The 24,816-nt window shown below is 42.4% G+C and overlaps 1 protein-coding gene across 2 annotated transcripts in view; it reads right to left on the bottom strand.

The window, feature by feature from the left end:
* Positions 1 to 5,834: 5,834 nt before the first annotated feature.
* Positions 5,835 to 24,816, bottom strand: part of SHISAL1 (shisa like 1) — a 70,848-nt gene continuing 51,866 nt past the window's right edge. For both annotated transcript variants that reach the window (XM_032106659.1, XM_032106661.1), the window contains one exon: positions 5,835 to 9,739. In XM_032106659.1, the coding sequence (XP_031962550.1) occupies positions 9,727 to 9,739 (13 nt within the window). In that variant the 3' untranslated portion in view covers positions 5,835 to 9,726. The remainder of the gene's footprint in view (positions 9,740 to 24,816) is intronic.

The raw sequence follows: 24,816 nt of genomic DNA, 5'->3' as shown, positions 1-24,816 counted from the left end.
AAAAGAAAGATTCTGAGATGAACATCCAGGGGTGTTCTGTGGTTTGTTTTCCAACAGTTTATTGAAAAACAAAGGATAATGAAAAAAAAATTGAAACTTTTACTGCCCATATGACATTGTATATCCTGTTGAGCAAAATGTTTTGATGAGAAATACTGCAATTGAATTTTAGCACATTCTTCAGCATGTTGTGATAGGGACTAACTGCTGCTGCTGGCTGAGGATGCATATGCCTGAGCTCCCACTGCTTTCTGCTGGAGCTGTGACCACAGAGGCCAGCAGGGGAGGAAATGTTCCTCTGCTTGACAGACAGTTTATAAAAACTGGGTAAGTCTTCGCTATTTCAGAAGTCTTCCCATTGTTTCTTTATCACCATTATAAGAAATCACTTGAGCTCCTTGGGGAGGGGCATCTCAAGACATTCCTGTAATAACATAAGTTCACAACAAAATTTTGGCTTTGGTTTCACCATAGGCATTTATTTCTTTTTGTGTTTTAGTTTATGGGAAACAGGGAATAAAAATTTAGACCATCCATTTTATTCTTTCCTGGGGTTTATTAATCACCAGACAGCAAGCAATACTTCCTGTGGAGTGCGGTTATTATTGCTTTGTTCTTGCTTATAACATAAATATTTTTGAGATGTCCTTCTGACCAAATATGTTTGCATTAAATCAAGAGTTCTGTTCTGTTTATTAAAACCAAACTTTTCCTTATTGAGTATTGTTGCAGAATTAATTAGCAGACTGTTACTGAGTTCCTTTCTTTTCCAACAAGGGAGGATTAAAGCAGCAGATGCTGGGAATGCATCAGCCACAGCAGTTTTCATAAAGCTTTGCTGTTCTGTTGACCTAGAGATCAGATGAAGGCATTAGAAGAAACCCCTCATATTTACACCCAAGAAGTCCCTACAAGAAGGGCCAGAAGAAAAGACTGTGCAATATTCTGCAGGCTGGGCAATTTTATTGGTGTCTTCTCTCTGATGCAGTATATGGCAAGAAATAGCCCAACCTTTTGCTTCATACTCCCTTCTCTGAATGCCCTACAAGCTCCAGGTGTGGTGCTGACCTGCTAAGGCCTGGCTGCCACCAAAGTATTCTACCCAACCTCTGTGACCTGCACCTTGGAGCTACAAAGCCCATGGAAACTCACGAGCAGTTCAACTAAAGCCAATGGCTTTGGGTATGCCAGGGCGGGTTTATTTGGATGAGAAACTCCTGGATGAAATGGCAAAAAAAAAAAAAAATCCTGCAATTGCTTTGGCAAAGGCTTCATGTTTTTGCAGAAGCCCCTTGCCACTGGCCACCCAGTTTTATATTTTCCTGTTAGTTCTGATGTTTTCTGTGTGTCTTTCAGTGCCATTTGTAACACTCGTTTTCCTATAGCAGCTCTGGGAGAACTAATGATGTAAGTTACACAGGCTTGAAGGGGATGGCCAAGCCAGTGGCTCGAGCTGGGACATGGCACAGTGAAGGAGAGCCAGAGTCCCTCAGCCAAGCAGGCTGAAACTTTCTGGGCCTGGGCCAGGCCATTCTTCATGCTTGGAGACACATCCTTGGTATGTGCTCGCATGCACTGGGCCAGTGGCGGCTCCTTTTGATCCGAGGTGATCTCTGGATGTTTGACTTTGCTTGGGAAAGGAGCCTGGCTGAGGTCGGAGGCTGCTGCTTTGGTATGTGCAAACAGCTGGGCTGGTAAGGGGGGTTGGGGTTCCCTCTAGCATAGGGGGGTCCCTGCTCATGGTCACCAGGCACAGCCTTGGCCTTCCTTCAGACCCTGCTGGTTTTACCCTACTCTGCTACAAATTTATTTGCCACTTGCCAGTTTGCCGAGGTTTGTCTCCTCAATTCATGTCAGCAGCAAAGCCAAAGCCCAACCCTGTGGTGCAAACTGGGTAGCACTGGGACAGCAGAGTGTGGGTTTGAATCACAGATGCAAAGCTCACACTTAAAAGTGTTATAAAAAACTGCTTCCGACCCTTAGGGCATGCAGATGTTCCTGGCTCCCCAGAAAAGAGAGGGAAATGCCTCATTGCCTGATGATGCAGTGAGGCAGATGGGCAGTGGTGGGGCTGGAAAACCACATCTGCAACATACAGAGATCTGGCAAAGGCAAGGGCAGTGTTCCAGGGATTGTGCCTGGAGGAAAGGACAGCACGAGGGACCCTGGGTCAAACCTTGGGAAGCAGCCATGTAAAAATCTGCCCATAGCATCAGGTTGCAAGTTTTACACAGCTCCGACAGAGTCTCTTTCAGGAACAAGGCTTGGAACAGGGCACGCTGGACCTCCAGTGTGGGCTGGTGTTAGAATTGTGTTTGGGAGCCTCTAGTGATTACACAGGTTACTACTTGCAGCAGGGAATGGCATTTTGCAGCTGGTGAGGAAAGACCACAGTCCAGCCAAAATATTCCTTCTTTAAGTGTTGTGAAGGAGAAGTGAAATGGAAAACTGGATTTGCCCAAATTGTCCATTCCTGCCAGCAAGGAACGTGTGTCTCTGCAAAAGGTTGCTGGAAGCTTTAGTGCCTACGTATCCATGTCATGGTCGAGAAGAAAGGAGATTTCTTAATTCCAGTGGTTCTCCCATGGCCTGCTTTCCTCTTGTCTGAACACTGGAAATTGGGAATAGTTAAAAGAGGAAAATGGGAGAAGGAGTTGAAAGAATGTTCAAGTAGTCCAAGTCTTCTCGCTTTATTTCTGTCCTGAATCAGTTCCACCTCTGGGCGCTTTTTCTGAATGTTTGTGGTTCCCCTTTTGTCAGTGTAAGGCTGAAGGACTTGAGGCAAAGGAGCAGGTCCCCAGCCAAAGGCAGCAGTCAGTGATGCCTTGCCTGAGCAGAGAAGCCTCCATGCACAGACTGGGAGGGGCAATGCCTTAGAAGGTGAAGCCTTTGCTCCTTGCAGATAAGCCTTTGCTTGCTGAGGGCCATGAGGCATGGCTGGATCTCAGGGAGGGTGGGAGCACCTCCAGTAGTGTAAAAACATTGCCTGCCATGCTCAGAGTGCTCGTTGTTTATGGGCAGGGCGGGAGAAGATGTGAAAAGGAGGAACGATGACTGCACGGTACAAACAGAAGACACCTCGTGTGCCACTGAGCTACCGCCTAGAAACTCCACAAAAATGCGACTGTAGCTTAAGCAGTGCCTTTTATTTATGTGGCCTTTCCGTGGGTAGTATAACAAAACATGAAATCTGTGAGACTCACAGTACTGCATGATTTCTTTCCTTAGGGTTTGGGGCTTTTAAGGTTTTTTATCAGCTGGAGATGATTTCTTTAACAAACATTCACGAAGCTAGCAAAGAAAAGAGAGAGAGGTTGTGAAATGTCTTTGAGCTCCTCTATCTGCATAATAATAGCAGATACAGCACAGGGATGGCTGTGTCTCCTTGCTAGATGAATTCCCAACCGGCTTTTTCTGGTGGCTGCTGGAAGTACATTCATCCACGGAAATAGGAGGTGGACTGTGTGGTTAAAATGATAATGGAGTTTATACAGCACACCCCAGCTATCACTAACTCACTGGAGGTGGCACTTCCTACTGTGCTCCCACCCACCCCAGCAGCGTTTTGCAACATAAATTCTTCCAACAAAAGCCAGGCATGCTTGAGGAAGGTGGCTGTGCAGAGAACAGTTTGATGTTGCACAGTACTAGTATTAATGATGCAATATTCTGAATTCCCAGGGCAGCAAATACTGGAGAGCAGAGGAGGTAGGTCCTGTGCTGGGGAGCAAAAAACTTGAGGTCAAATGGAACACAGCTTTTCAGATATTTCAAAGCTTTCAACTGTTTTCAATAGTCCTACATGAAAAAATGGCATTGTTAAGCAGCAACCTTAAGGCAGTCAAAAGAAACAAAACCCATGTATTTCACAAAAATGCCTTAAATTAAATCTGTGTAGCTGGCTAAGGGGAGACTATTCTCAAATGTTACCTAGATCAAGCTTTTTTTGTTTGTGTGCTGTCAAAGCCAAGGATTTAAACCCAGCTGTCATTGCTAATTCTCACTACAAAAAAGCAGCAGCAGTAGCTATTCATATCTAATGTATTGGTATGTTTTTCCCCCCTGTAATGATTTTCCATTTTCCAAACTAAATTTAATTGTTGGGAAGAGCTTGGGTGAGAGTGACAGGGTGTTGCTTTCTTGGAAACAAAGATCAAATCTTAGCTCTCTTTTCTCTCCCTGTCCTTCTGTATGTGTGAACAACCAGCAAATCAACGAGGTCTCTGCTTTCTAGTAAGAATAAACAGTTTAAAGGAACTGGCTGTGAGGCTCCTGTTTGGTTTTGACTTGGTGATAATGGCAGTCTGTAAGTCACTAGCAGCGTTTTAACATCTTCTGTGGAAATTCCAGAGATATTTAATTTTCTCCTTGGTATATAAAAGCTGTTCCTGCTGAGCATAATGTGGTTAATATAATTCTTACTCAATTACTAGAAGCACATCATAACAATTGTTGAAACTTGGTAAGGGAGCTGTAATAGACCCAATCTGTCGATTTACTTCCTTTGTCTTGTGTATTTAGATGTTTTCACAATTGCTAGTGCAGTTTGAGAAGGGGACTGGGTTGCAATTATTTCTAATTTTACATATTTATGTATTTTTAAAGCTGCTTTTTGTCCTCTTTCTTTCTGCAGTATGTTCCATAAATTTCAGCACAGTGGGATGCAATTGTAGTCTCCTACAGTCACAAACCCTCTAAGAATTACTGAAGTGTTGCTTTAATGAAAAGGATCCTTTTCTACTTTAGAGCTGATGTGCTTTGTTATGGAAACTCCAGAAATAAACCCTGGCACACAAAGTGAGTGACATTGCAAAGGATTTCCCATCCTTCCTTTAAAATTTGGCTTTAAAATTTCTCTATTTGTGACTGTTTAGGTCTATTCCTACAGCACAGTCTCCAGTCTGAGGCTAGTGATCTGATGCTGAAAGGATAATTTCTAATGTGAAAAGGTACCTGCTGTGTATAAATGCCAGAACTTCAGTCAGATATGAAGGATTTGGGATGAGGACAGATGACAGCAAGTGCTGGACAGGACAACAGGGGAAAACTTAAGCTTGGGAGGGGCAGGACAGAGCAAGAACTGTTTCTGTCAAGGGAAGCAATCTGTCTCAAGAGGTGACGTTGTCAAAAACACTCCTTTTTACTAATGGGACAGTGGAAATTTCAGCTCAGTACCCTCAGTATTTTGGGAACGTAGGCAATGATGCCTCCTAAACAATAGGTGACAAAAGGACTTGAGAGACTGTTTACAAAATCTAAACCTTTCTGGGGAAACTGTCCAAATTCTTCAGCCTGGAAGCCAAAAGCAAATTAAATCTCTTTTCTCTGGTCCTGCCTTTTTGTACAGAGCATGTTAAACTGTGTTTGCTTCAGCTGGGGGGGAGTGGACCTACTACAAGAGCCATGTGGGACAGAGTACTTTAAGTCTGAAAGTCAAAATGTTGCTTTTTTTCTGCTCAGTTGCAGTTTGTCCTTCTTAGCTTACCTTGAGTAGTGGAAAGATTATGTTTATTTCTTAACAGTCTCTGTTCAGTATCCCTCACTCCCCTCTTAAACATCTGGTATTAACAACTACTGGAAATGTGATGCAGACTAAATGGAACATATTGATTTATGCAATGGCCTTAGTGGTTTTCTTGAGGTGTGGTTTGGTTCTTGGGGCCCCTTCCCCCCCATTTCTAAATCCAGTCTTTGTACACTCTCTTCATTTTACCCTTGTACAGACTTTGGAATTCTGGTATCTGGGGATTTCCTGCAGATGGAAAGGAAGCCATGAGTTTTGAAGCTATTGAAATACTTGGAAGCCCAAATCTCTACAGCTATTCCACACAGCATTTGAAACACTAAAGCAAGTTTTATTACAGAGATTAGTTTACGTTACACTCATTTATTAAAACCTAAGGACATCTTTATAAAAACTACTGTGTATAAAGACGAGAGCAGTGCAATAGCAGTGTAAAACACATTTTTGGTTTACTTGGCAATCACTTTAGAAAGACAACATGGTTCATAATATGAAGTCAGAGAATGCTGCAAAAAATAGGACAGGATTAGACCAGAAACTAGATTAGCAAATCACTGGACACTGGCACGTATTGATTTCAAACATCAAGTGTTATGTAAACAGTATTATTGTCAATGTATCAATAAAGAGAAATCACTGCAACCCTAGAATTTCTAGTTAGCTTAATTAGCCTAAAACAGTCCGCTGACTATCGAAATAGACTATTGTACTGTATATATATTACCTTCTTAGTAATTTACTACTTTTGTAAAAGGAGGACTAGAAGAAATGTCTGTTTTACAGAAGAGAACTTTTGAGGCTAAGAAAAGGCGTTTCTTCCCGGCCAGTGGTTGAGGTTTTGTTTTTGTTGCTTTACTTTTCGTACACAATCACAGGTGTGGAATAGAACTGACTTTAGAAAATCATTTTGACGTGTTAACTTCGCTGCTTTTTCAAGTGGACAGTCCTCATACAGAAATTACAGCCGTAGTAAAACTATAAAAAACAGGTCTCTAAAATAGCTGCTACAATATGCTGAATTATACATTAAGAGGCCAGATTATTTTCACTCTGGTTTTTTGTAAAATCGATAACCAGGCACAAAAGATGGTTAAAGTACAACACCAAGTCCTGCACAAGCTTTATAACTTATCTTTTTATGTCCTACGTTATACACAGCAATTACTAAGAGGTTGGACACAGATCTCAGTGAAACAGAAGAGAGGAAGTTAGTTGGACAGGGGAGGAGGCTTCTGGAGCAGGAAGGTCACTAATAGCCACTGAGATAGACAGCTGCCATTGTCGCATAAGGGGTTATAACTTACACACTTTTCTAAGTCTTAATTTTAGATCCCTTATTTTTCCAACCAGATCAGGATGGACATGGAGGAAAATACAACTATTTTAGTCCAGATCGTTTCTTTTAGAGGAAGATTGTGTTTGAACCAGTCTCTTTTGGCAGAAGTAACTGAAAAATTCATTGCAGTTTATCTGGTTCACCGTAATTTTGATCAAGTAGATGCAGGGGGATACCAGAGCACAGCTACAGAGGTGGCTGAGGTGTTCAGGTGGCTGTTTCTGCAGCCACCTCTTCTCCAGTGTCCCAACACCAAGAGAGAAGGGCTGAGAGAAATGGTGGTAGGGAAATTCGTGGTGCACTATTTCCCTTTAATTTAAGGCCCAACTAGCATCAGTCTTATTCAGGATCTTTTATTCTGCTAAAATAGAGAGACTATCAGGTGATTATAACAACACAATTGATGAAAAATTGTTCACTAGCTATGACATGGATTTCCCCTTAAATTAATTGGTAGGCAGAATCAGATTTTCAGCCAGAGAGTATCTACCTTATATTAACTGGCTCTGTATAGAGAACAAAAGAAAACAAACAAACAAAAAGCACATCCATTACCAGGTATAGGTGTACTAGAAGTAAAGCATAAAACTGCTCATTAATAACGCACAATTCCCAAAGGGAAAAAAACCCTTACAAAATACAGTAAGTCACACAAACCAGTATCTAATACAAATTCCTTTATGAACATAAGCTTTTTCCAAAGCTCTCTGTGGCAGTCATTACCTCACAATGAAAGCAGGTGCTGGGAGAAGGTAAAAGGACTGAGCAGTTACTGCAGAGCGCCACACTGGTTACTGTGGATACTTTTTTGGGTGTCTGCAGGGGTTATGGATCTTGGAGCCAACGAGGAAGTGTGGAGGAGGCATAATGTTGGCATGGATGGCATCACCTCCAGCTATGCGGTTTCCTTTGCTTTTCTTGGGAGTTCTTCCCAGCATTGCCTTACAGCTCATGTCTCCCACCACCAGGAGCATGGATCCTGTCCCCATCGAGCTCTCCTCTTCAAGGAGAGGGCAGCTTGGACTGTCTGCCAGCATCTGCAAGCTACTTACAGCATGTCTTTGCTGGAGGGCCTTTGTGTTCCCAGCTAAAGTGCTTTGAACTTTAGCAGTGCTGATGACATATTCTTTTTAGGAAATGAGGCGAATCTCTCAGGTTCAGCATGAATCTGAAGAATCTTGACTCTGTTTTATTTGAGGTGCTGTGTTATAACGTGCACTGTGGCAGCTCCCTTAGGTCTCTACAAGCTGGGAGTGTGTGCAGGAGCTTCTGTGATGAGTGAGAATGGGCCAGGCTTCACACTTTCCCGGGACAGGATGGAGTCTAACGCCTGCAAGGTGGCAGTCCCACCCATGAATTTGTTCTGCCTGCCACTACTCAGTGATACCCAGCATGTTTAGCTGCTGGTTTGCAGAGAAAAGGGGCACGTGCATGTTCATATCGTACTGAGATTGGGCTTTATTTGAAGACTGGACTTCCACTCCTGTGGTTTCCAGCTTTGTTGGGTCCTCCAACGCTATTTATTCCTGCATGGTTTTAGTCATGTGCCATCCTGAACTCAGCAGTCACGAATTAAATCACTGACAAGAGTGCCCCTTTTGAGTTCTTCAACAGAAGACTAAAATTTATTCAGCCAAAGAGGTACAAAAGGAACATTTGATTACTCTTTAACAAGGTACTCCTCATGTTGTGGTTACATGGTAAAATACATGATTATTTTAAAGTTACTCAGATTTGCAGGACAGAATATTAGACATGAAGGATTAAATTGGCATTATCATGGCTTTGTGTTATGACTTCCAGATGAAGTCCTCTGTTTGCTTGTCACTGCCAGGTTCTCCATGCATATATCTTAAAGAACTGAATTTCACAGGATTTGCTTATGTAATTGATACTGTATGATTTTAAAATAACCCCATCCTGTGGAAAGTTAAGCCAACTTATTGCAACCTAGTGACCAAGTGCTCCACATCCTTCTGTGGCAGAGTCCTTGCCTTTCTGGCTGCCAAATGGATTCTGAGATTTGAGTGGGGTAAACTCTGCAGCCAGTCAGTGGCTGAGGGAATTGGACTATTGCTTTGTAAAGCAGAGGGACAATGGTATTATTGCGTTTGAAATATACAGTTTGTTGATTTTTCTTCTGTTTCTCTTTCAGCTTCAAGGAGTATGGGGGTGGAATGGTGTTGCATCCTAATAAAGTTGCCCTCTTCAAGAACCTGAATTTAAGATGGGCTCAGATGTTTGATGTCTTAGCAAAATCATTGCCAGCAATCTAAAACTGTGCATTATGGTTAAAATGATTGCTACCCTGCAGTCTAACTCAATGAAAGGGCTCTGCTTACCTTGCAATGCATAGGACAATACAGTTAACAGTGATGTGAATCACCAGCATCTACCCTATTGTGATAAAATGTTCACCAGAGAACTTTGGAAAAACTCACATTCAGGATTCTGACACTTAGATTAGGCTCAAATGGCAATTGATGGATGGGGAGGCAAAGAAAAGTTATCTACCAAAGGTTTGTCTTGTGGTTGTTTTCCACCTTTGTGTGGATTTGCCAGAGCAACTTAATTTTCTTCCTACTGAGCATTTTCTCAAATATGATGCTTCCTTTCAGAGATAATAGTGTCAGTCTAGAATTAAAATATTGCTTACAGACTACTTTATCCTGGAGACTCTTTCTATATCATTTGCCTGTACAAGTTGTTTGAATGGTGTCTTGTCTTCAGGTGACTTGCTCAATCTCCCTCTTGAAGTCTTTCTCTCTCCTCCTTATCCATAATTTTTTCAGCTCTTATAATTTAGTTGACTTTCTTGAAAGCTGCTCCTTGAAGTCTGGTCTTACCTCTCCCATCTTGAGGCACATCAATATAATTTTCTGGAAGACATAAGCACAAATGGTTTCCATAATGTTTCAGTAACATGCAACACCGAAGTATTTCTGTGAAGAAAAACTTGTAGTATTCTCAATTGTAGATTTATTTTAATTCAGATTTAGGCATTTTTTGCAGTACTGTCATCCAGGGAGGACCTCCAGACAGAAATATGCGATTTTCTTACAACTCTGAGGGTTTTTAAGCTTTCACCCAAAACTCAGTCACAAACCTGCTAAGGTTTGACAGCTAATTCCTTTCTAACAATCAAATAGCCTAAACAGCCTTATTCATATTAAAAAAAAAAAAAAAAAAAAAAAAAAAAAGTTGTTTTGTTCTGTCACTGTCCTTTTCTGATATTGGTAGAAATGCATATTAACACAACATGCAAGGCCTTTTGTGAGGTCTGCACACAGATGAAGTTTAAAATGAGTTGCTCATATCGAGAAGAGAGTCTCAGGAGACTTAGCTACAACGAATTAAAAAAACACCTGGGGAGAGAGAAACTGAGAGTATGAGCACATATCTTGGCTTGCAGGCACCTCTGTCCTTCACAGCACCTTCAGCTGTTTCTTCCCACTCTTCTGTAGATTGCCACGTGTGGTTCACCTCCTGTGAAATGCTTTACTAATCTGCTATCTGCATAATCTAAATCACTAGACCGTTTGACAGGATGCAGTTTCTTTTAGTTATCTACTTGCTTTTAAATAGATGTTTAGAGATGAAGCAGAGCAGGCATTTGTGTGTTCCGGGACAAAATGCAATTTTAAACGTGTTGGACCTATCAGCCTCTTTTCCTCTACCTGAGTGTCCCAAAGTTGCTGCTGGCCAGGTCCTTCTTCAGGTTAATGCAAAATCAAGAGTGTCACCAAGGTGGTGTAAAGTGAGTTACTGGAGTTCCTGGACCCAAATACCATAGCAAAGTTCATGAATATTTGTCTGCAGCACAGAAGCTAAAATAACACTCCTGTAAGTAGCTTGGATTTCCTGCCAATTCCTCTCATCTGTCTTAAGCTATGGGAGAATGAGTGGGAGGATGTGAACAGCAGAGCCAGCAACACATAGACCCCACTCAGCTCTGAAAGCCTCTTGCAGCAAGTAGGAAGTTATCACCCTGCCTTTTCCAAGCTGGATGAGTCTGATGCCGAGCCCACAGCCTCTCCCTGATACTAAATCCTGACAGGACAGTTGCTACTAAAAGGTCCTCTTCCCCTACAAAAAGCTAAGTGGGGCGTGTGCTTGATTGATTGACTGGTGGCTGGACCAGTAAGGTTGGGAGGAACTGCTTCAGATCATTTTGCAATAGCAGGATCCCATAAAAAACACCTGCATTTTCCTAAGAAAGATGAATGCTAATTTCTGTGAGCAAGGGAATATTCCATATGCTATATTCCAGTCTCCCAGCACAGTGCGCTTGGCAACAGAAACCCTGTGTTTGTCACTTCTGGTCACTTCTACAGGATTTTAATGCATGTAGAGCTGAAGGCAGTGCTCTGGAGGTGGCTCAGGTTGCTCCTTTTTTCCTTTGCAGAGGTTATTGTCACTGTACAGCACCCCAGGCTGCCACTGCTGCTCTTCCCAGAGGAGCTGTGGCTGGCCCATCCCTGGAAGTGTCCAAGGCCAGGTTGGACAGGGCTTGGAGCAACCTGGTCTAGTGGAAGGTATCCCTGCCATGGCAGGGGGTGGAACTGGATAAGCTTTAAGGTCTGTTCCAACTCAAATCATTCTGTAGTTCCAAGATTTTCGTTGCCTGACAAGGCAGCAGCCAACTAAAAGATTGCCTCCTCTTTGACAGCAATAACTGCTTGGTGGCTCAGTTCTGCTGGAATGAAATGAAGGAATGATTCAGAGCCTCTGGAGGAAAGTTTTTTCAGAGATTTCTGCCATTTTTCTGACAAATGAGGTAAACGGTTGCCACATTCACCATTACAAGGCCTCTGGTTAAGTTGGTGTTGACATAAAAGCGCCATTGATCACCGCAGTCCCTTCAGGCCTCAGATACACCCTGGATCCATGACTTACACAAGTTGTGGCTCACAGCTCCCACGAAAGCGACCGGTATCTGCAACTCTTCAGGTTTTACTCTGGCATAAAATGGCACTACACTGATCTGAGCAGACCTGCTGTGATCTGCACCCGTTGAGGTTCTGCTGCAGTGCCTTCCAATCTGGTCAGTGGGAGAAAAGCTTTTGCTCTCTTTGGTCACAGGAAGAGCTGGGATGCCAGGCTAACAAACAGCTTTCTGCAATAAGAAGCCTTTGGTGGCTACACCAGTTGTTACAGGAAATAGGAATGCGCCCTCCTTCCCCAGAAATGAAAGGACAAGGGAGGACAAAGCACAAAGCACTAGGCTTTGTAAAAGCCCCACCAGATTGAAAGGAAGGATATGAGAAATTAATTGCAGGACAACCATTAATTGAAAAGCCATTCAGTTGTCTAAATATATTTCAGACCAGAAAGAAATAGAATATAATCTAACCCCTGTGCCTGTGGAGTCTGCCAAAGAGCAGGGAAATAATTTCCATAGTTTGGCATCTGTAGACTCCTATGGCTATGTTATACAGAGCATGTAACATTGTATCCAAAATAGATACTGAAAGGTTGCTTGGGTTACCAAAATTAATTCTTAAAGTTCCAAAATTTCAAAATGAATGCTGCTGGTTCAAGCTCAATTTGGCCATCTTATTTGCATGAAAGAAAGTGGAAAGTCTGAGACTCTTTAGGTGGGGCTCATCTTTTTTTTTTTTTTTTTGGGAGAACATCAAAATAGCTGAATGATTCAGGTTTTTCCAATGCAGAGGAAACTTCAACAAGAAAAAATTGCTTCAGGTTGGCTCAGTACCGAAGAGATTGAATGTTTAGGTCTTTTTGAATTGACAAGGAACAATTCAGCATTAAGCAGTGGCCCTGGGTGCTGCCATCTTCAATAAAAGAGCATTAGATTTGCCTCTATTTTCATCCCCAGGCTGAATAACCTCACTTTTGATGGATCACAAATTCTCATCTGGTCTAGCTGTGAAATGCATCCCGGCACCTGCATGAGGTTCAGATGAGAGGAGGACCTTAAGTCGTGGCAAATTAATTTTGTCACAGCCACTGTGTAAAACGACCACCATCACTGATAGCTACCACTAATATTTCTGACTAATAGCTGGCTCGGGGAAGACAGACATCTGGTGCTTAAGAGTTTAAACAAAATTCAGGCACTGGAAATGTTCAACTTGAAAAACAGACTGAAATTTCAACTCCAGTGCTGTTCCTACCATAGCTGACAGTTCTGCAAGAACGGAGAGAAATGTCAAAATATGTTTGAAAGCGAATACCTCAGCATGGTGGTAAGGTTTAAATGGAATGAATGTGCAATACATGCCTGATTCACCAGAGTTAAACAATGTTGCTCTGCAGGTGGAGAGAAACCATTTGGATTATTTGAATTTCCCTTGCATTATGCTTACAGCAGTGTATTTGCTCACGCTGCAACCAGCTAACATCAGCACAACGCCTGTGAGGTCAGACACAAGGTGTGCAGGTCACCTGTCAGGCTCTTCTCCCTTCCACCTGGAAAATGCAGGTGGGAAACAGGCACCTGCTTCCTTACAGTTCTCTTTCACAGCAGAATCGCTTGTCTGTGTTAATTATCACCTAAGGGCATCACGTGTTAAAAGGGTGATTGCTGTCAGCTGTCTCAGACATTGGAGCACTGCAGAATGTATTCAACAGTCGCAAAGACTGCTTCCAATGGATTACTAGAAGGGCTTGCTAGAAAAGATCAGCCTGTGAAAAGATCAACCTGTGAAGCAGCGCAATTTTAAAGAACTTTCCATCTGAACAGTTTGTTGTGAGTGCTGGTAAGTCTGCTTTTTAAATTGCTCTCTACATTTCCTAAGAATCTCAACTCTAATAGACCAATTTCAGCTTGTGCAACTCCCATAAGGGCTCGGGGGATATAAACCAAACAGCACATTGCATCACATCACTTCTGAGAGCTGCTCTCTGGATTTAGAGGAACTTTAGAAACTTTGGGAATATTTTGTGCTCCTAAGGGACAGGCTGGCTTGGGCAGAGAGAGCTGCTGGCAGATGTCAGGCAGGTACCTGCTCGCTAGGTCATGCTGCTGCCCTGCAGAGGAAGGTTGATGGGTCAAGGGAGGTGCAGTGCTGGTCTCTGTGCCAGAGGGAAAGACAAGAACTTGAAAGATTTAAACTCCACTGCTGCTTATTTTCCAGATATATCTAAACCTAATACTGAGACCTTCTAATTAGTAACAGCTGTGTCCCCCCCCATGTGCAGTTACCCATGAGATTGGGTTATCACACCAGTGGAGGAGCTTTGTTTGCCTCTTTAAATTACTTTTAATTCAATTCCATGACTTTTTATTGCTAGTACTGAGTTCAGAGATGGTTTTCAGAGGAACACTTTGCATACACATGTGTTTGGGCTTCACACTGGTAGGCCCACAGGTTTGGACTTGTGTCTAGGACAGTACTGTGATCTGGAAGCCAGAGAGCTGGGAAACAAATTTCAACCAGCCAGGAACTGGTTTTGATCAGCCTGGTTTTGGTACAGCCCTCTGGTCACACTACCAAAGATCTGGCTGCTCTTTCAGTAAGTGAGGCTTGAGATCTGCTTGGATCCAAGGCCTGTCCCACAAACGGATGCAGGAGGAGGTCTGGCACTTGGAGGGGAGCCTGGAGAGCTGCTGCAGGCGAGGACTGGCTTCCTCCAGCTCTTTCCCCTGAACTGCGGGTATTAAAACAGCAGCTGGCTTAACTTTTGTTATTAATATGGCTGCCTGGCCAACACACCAAAGCTAAGAGGGAAAACTGGTTTCCTCTAGAGTCTCTGGAATATCTATAATTGTACGAATTAAATACATCTTTTGTCCCATCAGCTGGGTTGGGTGGGAGAGGAATGAAACCACACAGGATACAATTTTCTCTCTTTTTTACTAATGGCCATCTTTTACAATACTCACTTGCAAAGAGCAGTGATTTGAAACCAGCTGGGTTGCTAACATAAATAAATATTACCTATTGTAAATAATGGTTTCTGAAGTAATCCTATGCTCCTGAAAGTCAAGTATTTTTCAATTAGTAGCAACGTTTTTCATTTGGTACTTCCTGAATTGGTTGATACTCCTGAACACTCTTCTGGAAAGTAAAAACATCCAGGAGAATTTCTGACGTTTGTTTTTATTTTAAATGGAAACATGAAGCATTCAAAATTTGATTTACAAGTTTTGAATGGAGGAACAGATGAAGGTTTCAGGGCATAAACGGAAAGATAATCACTGAAAAGCTGTCTTTTTCCTCACTGAAGAGCTGCAGGCTGACTTTTCATGATCTGAAATTCTTCCTCCTAAGGTTTTCTTCCTCCTCTTAACGTTATTTCAGAAAAATACTCAGAACACCCCAGACCTTCCAAAGAGTCTTAAAAGAGTGGATGACCAATTACAAGTAAAACTGAAAATTAGCTGGACTTACTAATTCTCCAGATATTTATGAAACCCTTGTGTCACTAGGCTGCCTGAATCAGATGTATTGTCCGAGGCTGGAATTCAGTCTGGTTGATTGTTGATGAATTTTCCTGCTAACATGTGGCAGCCATTAAACAGCTGATAAAACCTGAACCAAAATTTCTTTGTATGATTCACAAAGAAAACCCCAATCCCGATTTTGCTACGTAAACAGTTTGAGCTGCCTTCAATTTTTTTCAAGACCCCAAGGCATCATAATGCCAAACTGAATGTGGGTATCATGTAAGGAACTCTAGACTTACTATTCCACTTGAGAATGTGCTCATTTTCACATATTTTTCAGGTAGCTGGAGTGACCAAATAGCTTTAATTGCACTCCTGTCATAGAGAAAGATATTTTAAAAGAGAGGAACTATTGCTAGAGGCAAGAGAGTATTGTTTTGTCTACTTCTTTAAGGTCCAAGCACGTTGTTTTGGAAAGGAGATTTATTGCTGTGTGTAGTGTAATTTAATGGCATAGATACTCCAAGTGGGTTTCATCCCACCTAACTGCAGACATCAGAATGGTAAGATGGCTTAATTTTGGAGAGGCACCTCAGGGTCCTTTAGAAACAGAAAGCAACAGGCACCTCTGCAGAGCTGCTCTACTCCTCCTCAGGCTCCAAAAGAAACCAATAGTGCAGGAGCCTAAGAGTCCCAAGCCTAACTTAGGAAATGAGAAGCCCTACTACCCCCAAAAACTGCATTATAAAATGTGCAGCACTAGTACAGATTTCTCTTAACACCATCTTCACTCCCATATTGCCACATGCAAATATACAATTTTGTATGTAAATGTATGCAACTCTGTTTTACAGTCCAGTACCACTAAGTGGAAGGGTTTCTGTAGTCTCCATGTTCTGGTTAGAAACCTTCCTCCCTCATGTTTATTCATGACCAGATTTGATTAACATGTATAACAGACCCATAACATCCTAAAAGATTCTGACAGAGAACCCAAGGCCTGTAGGTATTTCCTCAAACACAGCTACCTCTGGAAAGAGAAGCAGATTCTTGTCCTACATCTACATGTGCAGTCCTAGATGTATTCTTCCCCCTATCTCACAAACTCAGTGGTAGTAAGGATGAATCCCTGAGGCTCAGGATGTGTCAAGAGATGCTGCATGTTCCTGTGGGTGGGGTAATAGATGGGCACTTTCTGGAGCAGGGCTTGATCTTCCATTTGTTCTTGGTACTGCTGTAAAAGCTTTCCAAAGAATCTGTGAACTTGAGTATTTCTGCATCTGTGGTAAGGACTGAGCTATCTCTGGTTTCAGCTCATCCCAATTTCCCAAAAGCTGCTGTCACCAGCTTTCAAAATCTGTTCCTAGAGAGTGGCTCTGACATACCCCAGATACTCAAATATTCTCCATGTTTGCTGAGCTCTTATACAGCAGTGCCAAACCATGTATCTTGGATCCAGGAGAGCACAGTGGAAAGCACAGGAGGCTTTACAAGAGTGTGCCCTTCTGTGTTAAAATTCAGGTACATCATAGGAGAAAAAGGCCTCTTTTCATGCTGACTGACAATTTAAATTTAACAGATCCACTAGAAATTGAAAGTGAGGTATAAAGAATAAAAAGCAGTAAAACTTGCCATGTGGTTTTTGATGTAGCTTATAGGACACTGCCTTTCCCTGCTTACACAGTCCCCTAATGCACTGAAAATACTGACAGGGATATTTTTAACACCCACAAACACCAAAACTTTGGTTTAACAGTATTACCTGATTCAGAAAGAAGGGCACTTACAGAGCAGCCTGGTAACTTTTAATTTTTTACATCAATTTATTTATAAATGAAGGTCATAATTGAAAAGGCTGTTTGTGTAAGCTATACTCAGTATAGCTCAGAGTATCTTTGCTTATGGGGATGGTCAATTCTAAGTGTTGTAACAGGTCTTTGCAAGTTACAGCTGAGGGTAAATGCAGCTCAGTTATACAGGACAATGTGGTTTGTACCTTGGCATTAAATGTACAGAAAAGTTAGTGAGTGCAGGAGAAATGTGGCCAGATGTAAGGAGTATTTATTATTATTTATGTATCTATTTATCTGGCCCACAGTTTCTGTATTTAATCTCTGACATTTTATATATAGGTATAGCTTAGCTTCTTTGTAAAATTCAAGAATAATCTACTGAGCTAAACAACAGCCCAGGCCAGCCTACATCAGGTGAATATCCTGCTCTTTTTGCCCTAACAGTCTCTGCCATCTTGGCATTAGCAAAATTCAAGCTATTGAAATTGCTGCCTAGCATGTCCTGATGTCAAACAGAGGCTGAACCCAACCACTTTTGTGGAAATTGCACTGCTGAAACATACTGCAAGGGGAAAAGGGGTCAGCCAAATATTAGATTGGACTGTTCTGGTACCATTTGCAAAGCTTTGAGGTGCTGACTTCTTTCGAGGCCCACAGAAGTCAATAAAACTGAAAGCCACTGAGACGTCAGGGGACTTATGTTAGAAGGGGACAAGATGTTCAGGGGACAAGAGTTTCTCCCAGACTCTATTTGAAAGAAGGCAGCAGTGTTGGTTTACAAAGCAGATCAAATTAATATATTGCTTGAACTGGATCCCAGCTGGATCACTAAGAAATACTCCAGGCTCTTGTTCCCCTGGTAGGAAGGTGGGTGCTGCAGGGGCAGGGGGGTAGAACAGCGGAGGAGAAGGAAGGTGCCCAATTCCTGTGCTGGCCTCCAATAACCAGGGAGCCCCTCTGGGTGCTGGAACTGCTCCTCAGCCTCTGCACTTCATCTGACTAAGGAAGTTATTCCCCCTTTCTTTCTTCCATTTCCATTTTTCTCTCCCAAGTATGAACAGTCTTCTGAGACAAGATGCATGTGCTGCTTCCCTCTGCCTCGCCAGAGGCTCAAATTGCTCCAGCTGCAGCACAACCATCTATTTAGGAGGGAAGAATCAGTTTCAGCACTTGAACTTTGAATACCAAACCTGTGGTTTAGTCCAGAGTTGCGTATTTACTCCAAGTTAAACTAGCTTTTTTATTTACCCCTGCGCAATACAGGAGATTCTGTCATTTCTGGGAAGAAAATGCATATTAATGATGTGAGAAAAACTACTTTTGAATTAGTTATTCCTTTTACCAAAGAGCTTTATTTTATGCTCTCACTTTTCAGTATTAAGAGGGCTGGCTAGTCTTCTGACTCAGAGTTCAAGAGAAAATATGTAGTAATTACTGTGTTGAGAGCTTTCATTGTAGGATGAAACCAGTCGTGTTTCCTGCAACTGTTCTTTCTGTGTATGTTTTTCTTCTCACAACTGGATTTGTGTGGCTTTTCTAACAGCAGGAAAATTTGAACTATTTCTTTTAAAATAAGTTTCTGAAGATATTTCAAAAAACAACACTGAACTGCTTTTTAACGTTAACGAAAGTATCAACAGCTAAAACCAATAGGAGCACAGCCTTTGAAATTTAACCTGGTTCCTGTTTGGCTTCCTGTTGTAGATCCAGTATGTGTTTCCTTGCACATAATCATCCAAGCAATAAATAATTTTTAACTTTGTTTCTTTGCAGTCAGAAGCAGAAGGATAACAGCCACAACACCATTGTTGGTTACAGCACTGCACACTGGAGGCAGAAAGGCGGTTTTATGCACAAATGCTTCTTCCCTCTTTCCTCCCCGCCTTTCCTATGTAAAAAAGTGATAGTAGAAATTGAGCTGTGTTGTGATGTGGAAAGAGAAGAGGCCAAGGACCTTGGGCAATTTCAGCAGAGCGCAAAAGACAAGGAAACAACTTCTGTTCCGTGGTTATCTGAGCTGTATGGCTGGTTTTACACAGAAACGTGTTTTGACGCCAGTGCTGGAACTGTGACTGGTTTATTATTTTTATACTGTCTCACAGCCGCATCTAGATATGCGTCTGCTGGGGTATCAAATGTCCTTTGGCTGCAACAGGAACTTTGTGCATGGCTCAGTGACAGTGTATGACCCCTGCAGAGCAGCATTTCTTGAGTCACAGAGAAAGAAAAATGGTGCTTGGCTGGTGTCATAGGACTGAGGAATTCCACTTGGTATGGCATGGTTTGAATGATAATTTCTGAAGCATGGAAATTTTTTGTTGTGAACCATTATGACTGCCAGCTGGTGAGTTATTCTCGTTTTGTTCTACATTACTTTTCATTATTTGCCCTTTTTTTTTGCATCTGTGTGCACATTTCCTATTGTGGATCTATTGTACGCTCATTTTTTCATGACAAGAATTTAAGCTTCTTACAGCTGCCCAGTGATAACTGCAGCTATCATGTGTGCACTTTGACATTAGAGGAGAAACAGAAAGGCTGTAATAATTCAGGATGATTAGTTCCACAACAGCTTTTACATGCACATGCTGTAACAGACCCCACTGCTGGATGCTCCTGTGTCCACTATAATCTCACAGCACTTCCACATGAAAATTTGGAAGCCTGTTACATACAAAAATAATCTTTACCACCAGTGGCTCCTTGCACCCCCAGAACCTGACAGATGAGTACTGGGCAGGTGGTGCTGGGATGAGGCTTTGCCCAGAGATTCCCATTCTCTGGAGTGATTATGCAATCACTGCACAGTCGCACAGGCATCAGCAGCTATTATGCAGCAGCTGCATAATCAGGCATTTATTAGAAAGAGGTGGGGAGGAAGAAGGCCACATGTTTGTCCCCTGCAGTCCTGAATGGCAGGGGGTGATACAACTGAAGAAAAACATTGTGTGAGTTTTGATGTGCAGCTGTTGGTTTGTGTTTTCTGACTGCTCAGTAAGCATGATGAGCTTGCCATGCTGGGAAAACGGGATGCTTGGGTCTCACCAACCCCCTGCAGCTCCAGGCTGGGGCAGAGGGGCTGGAAAGCTGGGAAAGGCCCTGGGGGTGCTGGGGACAGCGGCTGGACGTGAGCCCAGGTGTGCCCAGGGGGCCAAGAGGCCAATGGCACCTGGGCTGTGCCAGCCATGGGGTGGCAGCAGGGCCGGGGCAGTGACTGTCCCCTGTGCTGGGCACTGCTGGGGCCACACCTCAGATCCTGGGGCAGCTCTGGGCCCCTCCGGACAAGAAAGGCATTGAGGGGCTGGAGCGTGTCCAGAGAAGGGAACTGAGCTGGGGAAGGGGCTGGAGCAGCAGGAGGGGCTGAGGGAGCTGGGAAAGGGGCTCAGCCTGGAGCAAAGGAGGCTCAGGGGGAACCTTGTTGCTCTTTACGACTATCTGAAAGGGGGCTGAAAACAGGTGGGGGTCAGTTTCTTATCTCAGGTAATAAGCAATAGGGTAAGAGGAAACAGCCTCAAGTGGTACTAGGGAAGGTTTAGGTTGGATATTAGGAGAAATTTCTTCACTGGAAGAGCTGTCAAGCACTGGCAGAGGCTACCCAGGGCAGTGGTGAAGTCCCCATCCCTGGTGGGATTTCAAAGCCACGCGGATGTGGCACTTGGGAACGTGGGTTTGGCAGTGCTGCTGCAACGGTTGGACCTTAAAGAGTCTTTTCCAGTCCAATGATTCTATGAAAACTGATGTTGGTGTGAGTCTTCTGGGACTGCAGCCTCACCTGTTCCCCAGACAAGTCAGATTTTTGAAGAGCCATTCTCTTAGGGTGCTCAGTTTGGCCAGCTGTGCAGATCTAGCTTCCTGTTCTTCCCACTGTTGCTTATATTCCACAAGCTCCCTTGCCAATTTTAAATTTACAAGTAATGGGTGTTCTGCTGCATCTCAAGACACTTCCTTGACCAACTGCCAACTTTAGAAGAAATGCCTGTTTGGAGGAGATGAGTCTCACTGGCAAATTTCAGCTGGATAAACGACTTCTCTAAACTCATCTTCCAGCGTAATGTCAAAAAAATAAATCAAGCCAGGCTTCCAAGCAATTTCATCCATCTTAAGATAGGTGGAACGAATAACCCCCTGGAAATGCCTCTTTTGATGTGTTAGTGAGGATAACTAGTAGATACAGGACTTTTAGATGGCTACATTGACTGAGTTTAATCCTGCTCTTTATCACCAGTAAAGATTTGTATAATTAGATCATCCAGGTATTGGATCTTTTTCTGTCTTTGTTTGCTACAGCCCTCTGCTATCTTAAATCTCCTTACCACGAAGAATTTACAGACTGAGTTAAAATTGCCTTTTAGCCTTGAGCTTCTTAAACTTCTTAGTTTGACCAACTTTTGAGAAGTCATGTAAGCTCCACAGCTCTTTCAGAATGCTATCCCATCTGTCACTAGGATTTTTCCTGCTACAGGCCTTAGGGAAGGTGGTGTTTCCCTCTAGCAATCTCCCCACTACTCGTGAGACAACAGCTCCCTACTTCGAATTGGCATCTCCTCTCTGTGCACTCCAGAATTCTATTTTCTGGTTTAGCCATCATACTATGTAAGAAACTGATGGTGAGGAGTTACCTGCTGTATCACTGGGTATTTCAAATAGTTCCAGGATATTCTCTATCAGCAGTGCCTACAACAGAGCACTGGAGAGGGAGCTGTGCTGTTACCCAAACCATCACAAAATTGTACACATACTAGAACAATGGCAGTATTGCCAAATATTTTCAGTGTGGCCCTCACAGATAAAACCAGGTAAGTTCTCCATTTCCTCTGCCAAATGGAAGCACCAGGAGCTGACTGGGTCACCCAAGCACGGTGTAGATAAACACACCACAACCTACTAAGGAGTCACAGACTCCTGTGGTAACAACAGCACTAGCTCCAGCTCCAGCCAGCAGCCTCTGAGAACAATAAAGCCAGACAATCCCCTAGCTCATTTTTACTAAGTTTTTTAAACATTCCAGACCATGTCTGCACTTATTTAACTAGAATAAAAGGAGAAAAATTAAATGGAGGCGGCTATTGCCCTCACAGGTGAAATTTATTGTTGTAACAAACACTGCAAGGTTAGGACTCAGAATGGGAAGATGGGGATTATTCCTCATCATCCCGATGCTTAAGGTGTTCTTTTCCTATTATCTCACTTGTCTCTTAACTCCTTCAAAACCCACCCCTTGCAGCCAAGTATGATTGTTGGACTGCTTCAAGTATTTCTACTTTTGCTTTATGTATTGCCAAGGAAAAGACAGGAAGAGTCAACCCAAGAACCAACCTTCCCTTTTTTTCTTCAGGAGCATGTCAGCTAGGTAATATTTTTAAAACACCCACAAAAACGCATTGACAGTTTTTTGTCTTCTTTTAGTTGTTCATGCAAACACTGGGGGTCTTTTTGAGATGCCTATTTTTGTTATGCTCTGAGAGGTTTCAGTGAATATTAAAAAAAAAATATGGAGTCAACTCTCAGTTCGTCATGTAATTTCCTTTAAAATGTCTTAAAATGCAAATTAAGCAGGTGTTCTTCTGGTTGCTGTTAACTTCAGCAGCATAAGAGAAGTTTGGGAGGTTTCTGGTGAGTGAAAGGCTGATCTCTGGCTGCCTTCCAGTCACAATTTCTTCAGAATGTTTTTGGTGAAGCAGTGCTGGAGATGAGCAGGTAACAGGTGCTGGGTTCAGCAGCTCCCTGTGACTCACCACTTTCCAAAGACTGAACGCCATAGAAAATTACTTTGCCTCTGCATGAGTGATTAAAATCTGTATCACTAATCAATGCAGAATATAGTTAATGACTGTTTAATTAATTTACTGTAATTCTTGATGAAGCAGTTCCTTTTCCACGTGACAGCCATGATTTCCAGCAGACAGGAGGGAGCCTGTGTGCCGTGTGCTCAGCACAGCTCAGCTCAGGGATACGATCAGCTCATTAATACACACAATTCCTGTAACTAGGACGACTCCTTTGTGCATAAAATCCTCCCTGATGTACTAGAGCACCAGTCCTTCACGAAGAAAAATTGTAGGTGGAGCTTGTTCCCTTCCAGATTTGAGCCCCACAGTCATTTTTCTGCTGTGAACCACTGTGCAAACACCTTTCCATTGCTGCCTTTAACATTTACTGTCAATAGGTCTGTCTCCCCCATAATTCCACCTCTGAGATTCCGTGGAGCCTAAGCAAAGTTTCCCACTACCTAGAAACACCAGAAAACAGATAATCCTACTTGCTACTGGGAAGTGAAGTAGCCTATTTCCACGCATAACCACTTTTTACACGTCTTTTTTACCGTCCTGTATATTATGATGGGTGCCAAGTTTCAACCAGTTATTCCTCTGCTGCTGTTCTCTGGAGGCTACAGGATGTTGTGCTGATTAAACTCATTTCCACTTTGAAGGAATGTACCTCACCTGTTCTGCTTTGGGATCATGTTATCACCTGACGTGGGACTAACTTTAGCAGCATTTCTTACTGTGTTCCAGTGACGTGTCACATTCCTGCCATTTCATGTCCTAAGCTAGTTTTATCTCCTCAGCATTGCACACTTCTGAGAAACTTTTGATGTGGATTTCAAACTCTCCTCAGAGGTGTTTTTTGTCTGCAGTGAATTGTAGACGCCTGTGCCGTATGTATTTAAGACAGTGTTGATCATGTAACTTCCCCAAAACACTTTAAGTTCCTGAAAATTGTTTCCTGATTGACAACAGCATTCTCTCATGTCTCAATGAAGAGTAAAATGACTCAGATCTCAATGGGTCTTGATTTTTTTTTTGCTTTTGAGACTGAAACAGCCAAGATATATCTGATATCTTGCTAATAATGAAAAACTGTGTCTAATTTCTGGTTGTTCAGTGAAACATTATTATAAAACCAAGGTCATACAGACATGTTTCAGCACTTCTCTGATGAAACGACTGCTGTGGTTGTTTTCATCATGATCTCATCAGGGGACAGGGACAATAAAAGTAATGATGTGGTAGATTCCTGACCTCAGCTCTCACTGAAATTAATTGTCTGACATTGTTACCATTTATGGTCCTGCCTTGAGCATAATCACGTAAGTTTCTGATGTTTTCATTAATGCCTGGTATCCCATAATATGCCATCGTTTCACACGGAAATTTTAGCTTACTTAGAAGATCTTTTGCTACCCCATAGAAGGGTTATTTATTACATATGGCTTTTTGTTTAATAATAACTCTGAGAATAATAAATAGGTCAGCACAGGATCTTCAGCTCTATTACCCGTTTGTTCCTCCTCAAGTTTAGGGAGTTACTTGTTTTTTTGACATCCAAAATATACATTGGGAGTTCATTCTCCAAGGTGAAAGCAATGGCATCTTACTTCAGAGGCTCTTATCTTGTTTTTCCTTCTCCCTTCTCACTTCTGTTAAAAGCACAAAGTGTACATAGATAGCTGTTTTGCAGGTATTTTAAGTAGTTCTCTGGGGCTTAAACTACTGATGATGAGCAATATCCTGCCTATATATTTTTCCTTTTTTCTTTTTGAAAAGTGCTTTCTTTCAGTTCAGAACAATGAATTACACTAAATCTCCTACTCAAAAATCCTGTTGCCACTTTGCATAAAATAAGGCTTGTCCATTTAGATCATTAACTCCAGCTCCTCAACACCTCCCCTTTAATTCTTTCTACCACTGGAAATATCTTTGGCTGATGCTAAAGTTTCTCTGTCATACTTCAGAACCCAAGTGAGGAGGTTATTTTACTTTTCTGTGCATATTTAAAATATGTAAAACAGGTACAGGCTGTTAAAATT

Source organism: Corvus moneduloides, chromosome 4, assembly GCF_009650955.1.
Source record: "Corvus moneduloides isolate bCorMon1 chromosome 4, bCorMon1.pri, whole genome shotgun sequence".
In the NCBI taxonomy this organism is placed as follows: domain Eukaryota; kingdom Metazoa; phylum Chordata; class Aves; order Passeriformes; family Corvidae; genus Corvus; species Corvus moneduloides.
The sequence above is the reverse complement of the archived record's forward strand: the minus strand, read 5'-3'. Positions and strand labels throughout refer to the sequence as shown.